A 13562-nucleotide genomic window follows, 5' to 3' on the forward strand; every position below is an offset into this window, starting at 1 on the left:
ATAAAATGTGAGGTAGTAAATAGTGACTGATGAAAATAATTTATATATAAATATATATATATCTAAAGAAAAATAATACACATAATTTTTTTTTGACTAGTCATGCATGGCATCCTGGGTGCAAATGGACGTTAAATTAAAACGCCCATAAAAAATTACCAAAATAATCAATGACAAAGAAGAATATAATTATGGTTAAGCTGTCACTATTATAAAGAATGACAACTCCCCCAGCAGCTACGTTCTTCGAGCAAAAATAATTGAAAAACAAAAAGAAATTCGCTGGCATGGAATAAAAACTGTCATATCAGGAGAAAACTCAAACGAAAAGTAATAAAAAGAAAAGAAAATTAAAAAAGAAAAATCTGATCTGGAGGGCTTCACACATGCACAGAGCTAGATCAGCTGGAGAGAACATATATAATCTTTCAGTTTACGTACTCGTAGTAGTACTACTACCATGCTGGGTGTAGATCATGTGTGCTGAATTATTAAATTCCATTCAATCCACGGTTGAAATTTAGCTGTGACAATTGGAAATGACAGCGCGGTGGTTATACCAATTAGTAGTAATAGCGACTAAAATTTCAGTATCATTGTTTATCCGTAGTGGTTGGATTAGGTCTTTCCTAGCGAGCAATGTTATTTGATTGCGATTTTCCTACTTTTTGAGAAACGACGAGACTGCCCTCTCATGCCATTGATGTGACTGCCAGGAGAAGAAGGTGCCGGCCAATGCATGCAACTCAACCAAACTGGGGTAGACGAGGGATCGAGCGACAAGAGATCATACAAGAGGAGATTGAAGCTTTTTTTTGCCTTTTAGATGTCAGTCTATATAATCAATCCCGGCCCCAAAAAGCACTCCCAAACGTTAACAGTACTAGCTATAGCTAGCTAGCTAGCTAGCTAGCGTTCATCCACTTGTCCAGGTTGAAGGCGATGAATTTCAGCCAACTGTTTCACTTAATTTGCTAGCTAGGTCTAACTCATGATGATGATCGTGAAGAACCCTCAGCCTCAGGTGTTTTTCTTTTTTAAAAATAAATTCTTAAATGTTTTTACATTTTTTTATAATTAATTTTACTGTGAGGCCCAGCGGGGATGGGTGATCAAGGCTAGTTTGTCTGGAAGTGAGTAAGAAGATGCGAAATGAGAGAGAGAGAGAGAGAGAGAGAGAGAGAGAGAGAGGTGTAGCTGTTCATGCTGCTCTCACGCACATACCATGTCGTTATCTGGCTAGGGATTGGGTCCACCGACTTGTAGGCCTTACCCTTCTCTCCCTCTCCAGCATTTGATTTCCATTTTGTAAATTCTATTTATTGTACGAAAGAATTTATATATATATATATTGCAAATTATTATTAAATCTGGGAATAAAAAAGAAATAATTAAGTGGGAAAATAGAGAGCTATGTATATGTGTTTGTGTATCGGCATGACACCAAATCAGAGAAGAAGCAGAGTATAAACATCACCACCTGCTCCAAAAGGATTTTCATTTACAGCAAGAGAAATAAATAGTAGAGGAGAAGAAGCAGCAAATGGCCAATATTGGGGGTTGATTCTTTTTTTCTTTTATCTCTCTTCAACTTTGCTCTAGTTTAGCTTTCCTCCCATATATATTTTCTCCTTTAGATTTCATCTTTAATCCATACTCAAGAGCTTGGATTTGCCCATCTTCCAGCTGTGAGATAAGATTGCCCAGGAGGACTCAAATTGCATGTGGGGTGTTGGAGGTCTCTTCAATTCAGATTGGTTTGCAAGGAGAAAGGAGGGAGGTTTTCTTTGAGTATGGCGGCTTCTTCTTCATCGGCACCCTTCTTTGGAATTAGAGAAGAGGATCAGAACCAGATGAAACAACAGCATTCCTCTACTCCAGCTTCATCTACAGCTCCAGCCGCACCACCCCAGAAGAAAAAGAGAAATCAACCAGGAACACCATGCAAGTATCTAATGATTTTATCAAAGATCTATCTAATATCATCATGAGTACTAACAACTCCTAGCTATTACAAACTCTACTAAATTCTCATCCATTCCAAAAATATTTTGCTTCTTGTGAGAAAACAAAAACAGTCCAATATATATGGGGGAACCCTAATTTGGAAACCCCTTAATATATAGAATTAATGAAACTGGTATACAAGAATTTGCTATATAATCGTTGTCTTTAGGGACTATTCTTGTCATTAGTATTTGAATTTTCTAATAGTTTATAATTGTTTGGTATATATATATATATATTTTTTTTTTCCATGACAGATCCAGATGCGGAGGTAATCGCACTATCTCCCAAGACCCTAATGGCAACAAACAGGTTCATATGCGAGGTATGCAACAAAGGGTTCCAAAGGGAGCAAAATCTACAGCTCCACAGAAGAGGACACAACCTGCCTTGGAAGCTAAAGCAGAAGACTACAAAAGAACCAAAACGAAAGGTTTATCTGTGTCCCGAGCCCACATGCGTACACCACGACCCGTCCAGGGCTCTCGGCGACCTCACAGGCATCAAAAAGCACTACTCTAGAAAGCATGGCGAGAAGAAATGGAAGTGCGAGAAGTGCTCCAAGAGATATGCTGTGCAGTCCGATTGGAAGGCTCATTCGAAGACCTGCGGCACTAGAGAATACAGATGCGACTGTGGCACTCTCTTCTCTAGGTAATTTTAATCTTGTCTATCTTCATGTAATTCCTCAATATTCGTACACGCATAGTGCATAGGAGAAGAAAGGGAAGAATCGGATAGGCGTTATGAGCACTACTGAGCATTGGGATAGAGGGAGAAAGGTAAGAACGTGAATAAGCGTTATAAGCACTGCTTGGCTTCTTTGGTTTAGGGCAGGATTCCTCGAGTGACAGCTGAGAAAAAAGTTTTTTGATGCTTTCTTGATCTCTCTCCCTCCTGGGCTCAGTTTTCTTGCCCGTCTCAATCTCTTTCAGCTTTCTCTCTCTTCTAAAACACAGACAGAAAAACACGCACGGACACGCTATTTTCTTTGTCAAAATTCCTCTAATTTTCATTCGTACGGTAGGGGAGGAAATAGCAGAAAACATGTTCCCACGTGAATAATCTCTGGAAACTGCCATGGTCGTAGAGGTTTCATACCCAAAAAAAAAAAAAGTTCATCTTTTATTACGCCTCGGAAGCACCGCCATTTCTGCCATTCACTTTTTTCTATTCACGTGTTGCTATGTCATGTAGAGGTTGTTGCTACCAGGTTTGTTCTCTTATGGGTTGGCTAGATGTGATCAGTATTGTGCCGCTGCAGGTATTCCTTTCTATGATAACGTTACTGGCTGGCTAACGGACTCTCTCTCTCCCTCTCAAAACTAATTCAGAGACCTTTTCTTCATATGCTCATGGTTGCAGTTTTGGAATTGTGGCCTTCATTAATGTCCAGAATTGCAGTCTCATGGGACTGAACTCAATTTAATTTGGGAGTTCATGAGAAAATGCTAAAACTTCTGATGATTTCAGAATAATTTCATCTGGGAAAACATATATTTAATGATTTTTGGCATTAATTGATCAGCAGAAGTCCCCAAAAAGTTTCTTGATTGAGCACTTCCTCACAATGCTGAAAGACATTCTCTTGTTGCATTTATTCAACAGCCAGTTCTGGTCGATCGATAAATTATTTTTCAAGTTTTAGTACTGAAATTCTCCCACCTAACCCTCCCTCGATTATCGTTATGTTCTCCTGGCCGGAAACTTCGTCCTTACTTCTTCGTATTCTTCTCTAGTTATTTATTGTTTCTAATGATCGCTTGATCACCATATACTTGGCATTGTTGTCATTGTAGATAAACACAAGCCATCGCCTTTAAACTTTTGCCATTGCTCATGAACTTACATGAAAAGAATGTTCCAAATCAGCATTTTTTGTCCCTAATTTATTCTATGGATATTCTTTCGTTTCTTTCTTTGATAATTATTGCAACCATGGCAGTTTACTGGTCTCCGAGGACCCAAAATCTCCATGTAACTTTCGGTTTTTAACTTAATTTGATATTATCACGATCTATGGCGTTGACTCAAATATTTCTCTTAAAATATATGTACGTATCAAGCAATGCCCGGCAGGTTGAAGTACCGGTTTGGGCACGCATGCATCTACTTCAAAAAATTTTCGGCATTGTGTCCTTCTAATTACCATCTATCGCAGATGATATCTAATGGAGTACTGTTCTTCAATGTAATTGAACCAGGCGGGACAGCTTTATCACTCACAGGGCTTTCTGCGATGCATTGGCTCAAGAAACTGCTAGAAACCCTCCCAGTTTGAGCCCTACAATGGGCAGCCATTTGTACGGAAGCAGCAACATGGGTATAGGGTTATCTCAAGTGGGTCCTCAAATTTCCTCAATACAAGACCAGAACAACAGCCAATCCAGTGAAATACTTCGACTCGTTGGTGCCAGGCCAGGTCAATTCGATCATCTCCTTCCCCCTGGGGTTGGTTCATCCTTCCGATCACCACAGCCGCCCTTGCCTTCTTCTGCTTTCTTCATGCAGCCGGATTCGAACCAGAACTATCATCAAGAACACCAATCCTCACAAGGGTTTTTGCCAAACAAATCGTTCAATGGATTAATGCAGTTCTCTAATTTTCAAAACAGCACAACCAGCACCTCTCCAACTGCAAGCAATCTCTTTAACCTCAACTTCCTTTCCAATAGCAGTACTACAAATAGCAGCAGCAATGCCAACAATAACAACAACAACAATAGCAGTCTTCCGTCTTCAGGTTTGCTAATTCCTGATCATTTCGAGAATCAAGATGGCACTGGTGTTGGAGGGGAAGGATCCAATATCTATTCAGGTAACGTAATGGCTGATCAAATCACTTCAGGCGTCCCTTCTCTCTATGGCTCATCGGTTCGAAGCAACAAAAATGCCATGCCACCTATGTCTGCAACTGCACTGCTCCAAAAGGCTGCACAAATGGGTTCAACATCTAGCAAGAATAGTGCCTCATTGCTAAGAACCTTCGGAAGCTCTTCCTCAGGTGGCAACAAATCTGATAATAAGCCGCTTGTTCCCGGCAGCTTAAGCAGCATGTTTGGCGAAAATGAGAATCACCTCCAAGATCTAATGAATTCCTTTGCCAGTGGAAACTCCTCCATTTTCGGAAGTGGGTCTGGAGGGCTCGGTACATTTGGTGGGTACGATGCAAACAGGACCAATGTAGAACACATGGACGAACCGAAACTGCACCAAAATCCCACAATGAGTGTTGGTGGGTCAGATAGGTTAACCAGGGATTTTCTTGGGGTAGGACAGGTAGTGAGAAGCATGAGCGGAGTTTCTCAGAGAGAGCAGCAACAACAACAACACCAGCACCAGCACCAGCAGCAACAACAACATGGCATGGACGTCATGAGTTCCTTGGACTCAGACAGAAATACTGCGCCGTCAAGCCAATCTTTCGGAGGTGGAGGGAATTTTCAGTGATTAAAAAGGATGAGCCATATGCTGCTGCGAAAAGAAAAGTCGTACAGAGGTACGTAAAAAAAAAAAAAAAAAATTAATGAAGAATTAAAACGGAACGTAAGTCTAAAGCATGTTGGATTTCTTGGTAAACGTGCTTATAATTATCATACATACTGTCCACAGGTTGGTCTTTTGGATTCTTTTCTAATTTTCGATTCATCTGACACATTGTCTTGCATGGGGGGGCTCGGTGGTGACTTGAAGTTCTTTGTTTCTTATCTTGTCTCGTTGTACTTATTTTCTTTTTATCATTTATTTCTTTATGTGTTTTTTCGCTGGCAGAGTCACGAGCTCTAGACATAGGATGCTCATGGCCTAGACAAATATCTTCTATATATATTATACTCATCATGTCGCATTCATATAGGTTAAACCCCCATACATATATACACCTCGATCTATATATATATTTTTGAAGTTTCGGGATATATATATATATATATATATATATATATATATATATAGAACCAACTTATTGGCCAGTGTCATGTTACATTGTTATTATATATATCATGCTGTTGTTCAGTGAACCAACTCATGCGTTACAAAATATTTGGCTGCGTTTTAATACACTATAAAAAATTTATTTATTTATGACCAGTTATAAAAATAATTATTTTTAGTTAAAATGAGCCTATTTTCATTATAAATAGTTATTATTGTAGTAAATAATATATACTAAATGCAATTTTTTACTTGTACTGATATATGATATATATGTCTGGACCGGGTTGGTAGGGGGGGATGAAAATAAAAAACAATTGCATGGCCAGATAAAAATTATAAATATATATATATATATAATACAATATACTGTCATCTAATTGATTTATAAAACGTTAAATTAATATATCTTCTTATTTTCGTATGTATCCTTTAATTTAGTCTATTCGTGAATTGTCCACACGTTATTGACAAACTAATCAGTTGATAAGAACTTTTTTGGGTCATTTGCGAATTGACATGCATATTGTTTGATCGGCGCTTTTCGTACATCTTCGGATAAGAACAGTAATACCACTGGAAAAAGGCAATCATGATCAACGTTCATTGATATAATATTTGAGGGTGATTTTTTTTTTTCCCCTCTCTGCCAGCTTTGTTTGGTTGAGGATTTAATTAGGGTCAGAAATAGTAATGGGGATGCACAAAGTAATAAGTGATCCTAAATTTTCAACTTTTCTAGGGGATCATCACCAAATTAACATCAGTTAAGAGGGAAAACTAATACTTATCTCGTCCATAAATTCAGCCTAGATAGGATAGAGAGTACTGGCCGATCGAATTTCTGGAAATATAATAGACCATGCATGCACATGATGATATACTAGCGTCATTAATTACTTCAATTACACCGTCTTACAACCAGAAATGAGGCACGTACATGCACCATATTCATGTAAAAGTTCGTAAGGCCCATCGATCTTTGTAATATTTTCAAATTGAAGTATTAGGTGATCTGCACAGATCTTACAAAAGTACAATGTCTACAGTACTTTGACGTGACTTAAAAGGAAATATATTAGTTTTACTTTATAATAAAATGTAATTTATAAAAATTTAACGTATCTCATCAAAAGTCAGTAATCATTAATTTGTAATTAGATTTTAATTCTCAGATCTCTATCTAAACTAAACATTTCTCTTCTAATTATTGAGATTATGTCACGTAAAAGTTAAGAAACACAAGCCTTGGCAGAAGGCCGGCCTTCCTGATCACTTCCTTTGCTACTAAGTGATTTGCTTAGGGACCTTAGTTAGCGTATGAACATGGGCTGGCTGTTTCCTGCAGGCCTCTTGACTTTGGTGCTGCTCCGGTGGAAATTCTTTTTTCTTTTTCTTTTGAGACCATATTGATTTATTTATTCCTCCATTGGATTTCAGCATTTTTACTAGTTGTCATTATACTATGATCAGTATGAATAATTACAAATTTTTTTCAATACTTTTGTAATTAGGATGGTCAGAATTGTATCTGAGTAAAGACATGAATTACCTTTGCAGAAACAAGAAGTACTATCACAGCTATATGTTAAGTTCAGGCTGTTTGCAGGACTCAAAACTTATGTCACTGCGGATGCATCTTTCTGCTACCAATCCAATTCAGTTTTTGGATAGCGGCAACAGGCTAGGCAACTAAAGCAGCTTCGTCAACCACAATCTTAATTATGATCTTTTGCATGCGCTACCTTCAAGTGTATTGGGGTTTTGATCAATCCCAGCTATAACTTTTTCGATCGTAGTTGGAGTGACTTTAGCAAACAAGACATTTCTCATGTTTCGTTTTGAATTGGTGTTATTTTATGCACTGATAGTACTATAGTTGTTAGTAATACAAAGACGATAGGAACTTTCAAAAAAATCTAAACCCATGCATAACTACATATTGAGATCAGAAAACCATGATCAAATTATGAAGGAAACTACTAGTTTTGGCAAATAAGTTTTGAAGGATAACATGATGTTTGGCTATAGTCATCATGACTTAAAAATATAGTTCATTTTGCTTTAATTTTGTTGCATTTGAAAAGATTTGGAATCTATTAACGCAAGAATTAATCATGAAAAGTTATAAAATCATGATATGGAAGAACATAATTGATAGTGAATTGTTCATGAGTACATGATGTTGTATCGTTTTACCTATTGAATCAATCAAACTGCAAAGAAGAAATAAATGTGTCTATGAGAGCCATTTACCCTCATCACTCAAGCAAGCCAAATAGAGACTCAACATTGTTGTAATCTAGGACTAGGTTTTCGGGTTTTATAGGAGAGTTGTATGACCTAATGTTTGCATTTTTCAAGCACTCGAATGGAATATTTTGCTGGTGTGCCGTTTTGGGATTAACTATATATATACACATATATATATACACTCATATTGATAATTAATAAAATAAATACATGTGCATGTAAATGTGTATTGTGTGTGTGTGTGTGTGTGTGTGTGTGTGGAAGAATTGAAGATTAAAACGAATATATGTTGAAAACATTGAATAAAAAAGGTGAAATATCGATGTTAAAACATCATATTAAAAAAATTAAAAAAATGAATTGAGATACAAAAAGGACAAAAAAATAAAATAAAATAGTTGAGAAATTATTTAAAATAATGAGATTTAAGAAAAGAGAGAACTAGCTAGCGGACACATTTAAAGTTACAAAAAAATTAAAATTATATAAATGCCATTAATATTTTAAAATTATATGAATGTCATCTAGATTTAAAATTTACAAAAATGTCATCCAAACTCAAGAAAAGCTACAATATTGCCACTAAAACAATCTGAAATGAAAAGTGGTCAAGAATGGCCATAATAGGCTGGAATTTAGAATGAAATAGAACGAGAACGTATAGTGTATTGGCACTACAATGGAAAGGAAAATTCCGACTGGAATCACCCAAACGGAATGAAATTCAAAACTATGATTAGAGCACAAATCCTGATTCAATATATATCATATATGGCACATAAAGGAGCATGTGGAAGATGGAACCTTAGGAGGGGAAATTAAACACACGAATTTAATGAATGGAGAGAATATTTCATGCATTGGGGTGAGCCTTATGCACTAGCCATGTTGCATCATGTTTTCTTAACCCCAGTTAACCAACCTCAAAACCAACTACCAAATCATGTAGGAAAATTACTTTGTAAGATGAGATTCTTTAGTAGATTTTGACTTACTTTGTGGGGGGAGATTTATAGTGATGCCACACATGGACTTATATGGAGTAGTCTCACTATAAATGAACTTATTATGCCTCATGCTATAGCACCTTGTTCCTCAATAGGTCAGGAATGTTACGTGTTGTAGTAAAATGTGCTTAGTAAAGAGATCTGACTTCTCATCTTCCTCATTCTTTTTGACTCAGTGGTTTAAGAACCTAAACAATACATCATACAGTTTACTTATATAAACCTAGGTTTTCTTAAAAGTATTCATGCATATATATATAAATAAAAATTAAAAAAAAAAGCATGTAGCATGTCCTTCGCATGAATCGTTAAACTTATCTTGCACTTTTCTTCTTGATAGTTACCCACTATTGACTCTCGTGAGCTGGGGTTAGGGATCCTTGTGACACCCCATACTTATTGATGAGTATAGGTGGTGTCTAAGATTTCAAATTGCTTGGAATGGCAAAATTCTTTCTCTTTATAATAATTCCAGTAGGACATTAATTGTACTATTGAGTACTACTTTTAGAATATGGCTCAGATGTGGCTCGAGCCTTCTCTTGAGACATTACAATCATTTTGATCTAGATTTCACCCATGGGAATGGGTTAGGAATCGTTGCATACACGAACACTATAACACCTAGGCCCAAGCTCGCAGGGGCCCAGCCCACTCGCCAAAACGATATCGTTTTGAGGTTAGACCCCTCTTTCTCTGCTCCCTCTTTTCCTTCCCTCTCCTCAACGGTTTCCCCTTTCCCATACAGTTTTTCTTTTCTTCCTATTTCTTGTCTTCCGTCCTCCCCAGCTCACGCCACTCCTTGAGGAATTCTCTCTAGCTCCCAAAGATCGCTCAACTCCCTTCTCCCAGTCGTCAATCAATCCCCTTCATGCCGACAAGTATTCTGTTCGTCCCTTTACCCCTTTGTTCTTCCTCTGCCCAACAACACCTCTCTCTCTCTCTCTCTCTCTCTCTCTCTCACTGTCCAACTGCCTTTGCCTCCACCTCCTCCTTAGATTTGGTGCTGCAATCAAGCTCCCCTTGTCGAAATTCATTGGACAATGGTAAGCATCTCTCTCTCTCTCTCTCTCTCTCTCTCTCTCTCTCTATATATATATATATATCAAGTTCTTTCTTTTGGATTTGGCATGGTTGTTCATTTTTTTTTATTGCGTCGTCACCTTCCAGCACTGTAGTTTTTATCTCTATACCATCCGACTATGAAGCCAAACCGGTAAACCTCATTTCCACTCAAATCTTCTCTCTATTTCCCTAACCCTTTTATTTCGTGATTTTCGTTTCAATCAACTTCCTTTGATCTTTTCATCGCCAACTGTAGCCTCACCATCATGGTTTTAGTTCACCCTCTATATATAATTAATGTTCCTCTCATTGTTAAATCTCTTTGTTTGTGCACAAGCCACAGTTAGCTACCACACAACATTGGCCAAGCCACATCGCCACCATATCCCTCTTGCCGATGCCGGTAAAATTCTCCAATGCCTCTGTTAACGCTCAAAATCCACCTCCTTCAGCTGCTGCCACCCCACACGCAATGCCATCAATCACCATGTTGCAACCTCATAATTGGTGGTATAATTTTCTATATCTTTGTTGTGAGGATGTTTATGCCAATGTAGTTGGAATTTGATAAATTAAGAATTGGGCACTATGGTTGTGAAATAAATAATTATGTGAAGTGCTGGGATTGATTTGTAGCACTGGTTGTTAATCTGTGTAGTGGTCGAGGGCCCCTATGAAATGTTAGGATAAAATGTGTATTTATGATGTGGTTGTTGTGCCTTGTGAAATGTTGAGATAAAATAGGTAATTGTTATGTGGTTGGTGTGTCGTGCGAAGTGTTGGAATAAAATTTGTAGTTTGTATTGTGATTGAATGTTGGGAACAGTGATGGGATAAGTGTGAATGTCTCTAATGGGTGAGGGTCAGGAAGTTAGTTTGTGGATTGGAGATGAGTAGTAACTGGGTTAGAAGAATTGGAACCTTAAGATTTATTGTCGTGGAGTTGTTTAGTTGTGTTGTTTATTTTAGATGTGTGGATTTAATGGTATTAATTTATAGTATATTCAATTATGTCTAGATAACGATCATTTTTGCTTAATAGAGTTGAGGGGATTTTTCAGAAAAGTTGAAAAGTTAGGTAAGCGGGATTTTTATATTAGATTTTGTATAAAAAAATAAATGGACTAAGGTTGATTTGTGAAAAATATGCATGTTTTGTTTTGAAAAAAAATTTGAAATAATCTCAGTTATTTGTTTTGTATTACTCATGAAATTTGTATAAAAGCGAAAAGTATTTTCTGTCATGACTGGTGTAGATATGAGCAAAATTTTGGTATTCAGTTTTTAGTTGTATAAAAAGAGCAAATATGAAATCTGAAAATTTTTGCATGATTATGTGAAAATACCCTGAATCTGTTTTGATTATATGAAGATGATATGATTCTGTTCACTACTCTGTTTTGATATGATGTGGCCTCCGAAAACCTTTGGCATGACATTCTGATTATGTATCTGGCTTTGTTTCTGCTCTACTCTGACCTTACCACGAGTGTAAAACGGTGGCCTTTGTTTGAGTTGGTACCAACTTTTCTATTTCTACCCATTTCGGAAACAAAGTGGTTTTCTATATGGTATTTGTTGTATGCACACTCGGGACTTTAAAAATGATAAAGGGAAGATTCACTTTTGTCTTTGCCCGATTTGGCCATCGGGGATGGTAGAACCCTACCATAGGGGTTAAACATAGCATCTGCTCTGATATGATGTTCTGATATGATATGAAGATGATGTTCACTTATGCTATGCCAAAGGACTTTGAAATATGAACATTTTGAACTATCGCTCCGATATTTTAAGAACATGTTTTTGTTCTACATTCTGAACTCTGTGAAAATGGTCATATTCACATACTAGTATATATTTTCTACTTACTAAATTATTGATAGCTCACCCCTTTTCTCCACACTATTTTTTAAAGAATCTTGATGATTTAGCTGAGAATCAAGATTAGAAAGTATGGATAGGATTTAGCTAAGGATTGTTTATTTAGTACCTAAGGGTGCTGTAATTATTAGAAGATATTTTCCTTATGTTGATCTAATTTATTAGAAGATTGATATTATTATGGAGAATTTGTGGAGTTATTAATTTATCTTATTGGATTATTTCATTGATAACCTTGTAGGGGATTCTATATATGTTTAGTTAAAAAAGATGAATTTATGTTTATGGATCATTTGGAAATTATATTTGTATTGTAAGAAGATGATTTTAGGTAACAAGTAGTAATTCTCCGACACATCTAGGTACGGTGCATTATAGTTGGACAATATAAATATTATTTTCAATTATTTTATGTTTAAGAGTTTTGTTTTAATGGATTAGCCTATATCTAGAGTGGTACTAAGAGTTTGTCTTCTAAGTTTGATTAGGATTCGTGTTTAAAGTTATATTTTATTTTAAATTCTTTGATTGCATGCTTATATAAAAGCAATTCATGGTCATGTTTTGTGAGGACAATACCCTTTGAAAGAATTCGTCACCTCGAGAGCAAGGGAAGGACTCGTCGAGTGGGCAAGGTGAGTGAGACCCAAGCAAGCACGAACTAGGGTAATGAAATGATCTGCCTCTCATGGGCCTCACAATTCTTGATGCAGGTTGGTTTATTTTATAATCTTTAAATTGTAAAAATTAATTTGTTATGTTTTCTTAATATTTATTATTGTGATGCATTTAAATTGTTCTTTATTTTAAATTAATTGATTGTTGGATTTAATTATTTTATTTTCATTGTATCATTACGTTTAAATTATTTTAATTGATTTGCTGTTTTAAAATCGTTTCCGTTAGATCATTTTTGTAACTCAAGATGTGAAGATTGTACCTCATTTCTTTCCCTCCATTTTCTCTTTCCTCACTTTTTGCTTTTCTTCTTTTCCTTTCTTTTTTCTTTCTTCCCCTGCTTCCTCTCCCGCGCGCGACCAGCCCTCCCTCTCTTCTCCGTCCGTTTCTCCTCTTCTCCTAGCCCACTGCTGCCGCGCCGCCGTGGCCCTCACCGCCCCTCTCATTCGCTCCCTCACCGGCCGGCGACCACTTCCCGTCAATCGCAGCCCCTATCTCGCTGGCGTTCTCCTCCACGCACAGTTTAAAGCCGCGACGTTCCTTGAGCACGCGCGCCGCCGTCGCGCCACCTCCGGCCACCATTTCTTCACCACTTTATCCTCGACCTCATAGCAACCCAATGGACCCAACCCCAGCTCCGATCCGTTACCGGTGAAGCCTATCTATCTCAATTTCCGATTTGGACATTTTTTGCCTAAAACCACTCTTTGGGCCACCACCCACGACAAACCACCA

At 37.1% G+C, this 13562-nt stretch overlaps 1 protein-coding gene across 3 annotated transcripts; it reads left to right on the top strand.

Annotated features, from left to right (window-relative positions):
• The first annotated feature begins 763 nt into the window (after window positions 1-763).
• LOC121254815 (protein indeterminate-domain 5, chloroplastic) lies at window positions 764-7786 on the top strand. Of its 3 annotated transcripts, none has more exons than XM_041154986.1 (5): window positions 764-1024; window positions 1687-1944; window positions 2265-2661; window positions 4212-5506; window positions 7501-7786. In XM_041154986.1, exons 2-4 carry the CDS (start codon window positions 1794-1796, stop codon window positions 5455-5457), a joined length of 1794 nt encoding a protein of 597 aa, XP_041010920.1. In that variant the 5' UTR covers window positions 764-1024; window positions 1687-1793; the 3' UTR covers window positions 5458-5506; window positions 7501-7786. The 3 variants fall into 3 exon arrangements, with proteins under 3 accessions (XP_041010920.1, XP_041010921.1, XP_041010919.1); XM_041154987.1 differs by lacking the exon at window positions 764-1024 and adding an exon at window positions 1536-1559; XM_041154985.1 differs by lacking the exon at window positions 764-1024 and having other exon boundaries at window positions 1536-1944.
• The last annotated feature ends 5776 nt before the right edge of the window (window positions 7787-13562 follow it).

This window comes from Juglans microcarpa x Juglans regia, chromosome 3D (genome assembly GCF_004785595.1).
Source record: "Juglans microcarpa x Juglans regia isolate MS1-56 chromosome 3D, Jm3101_v1.0, whole genome shotgun sequence".
Classification (NCBI taxonomy): Eukaryota; Viridiplantae; Streptophyta; class Magnoliopsida; order Fagales; family Juglandaceae; genus Juglans; species Juglans microcarpa x Juglans regia.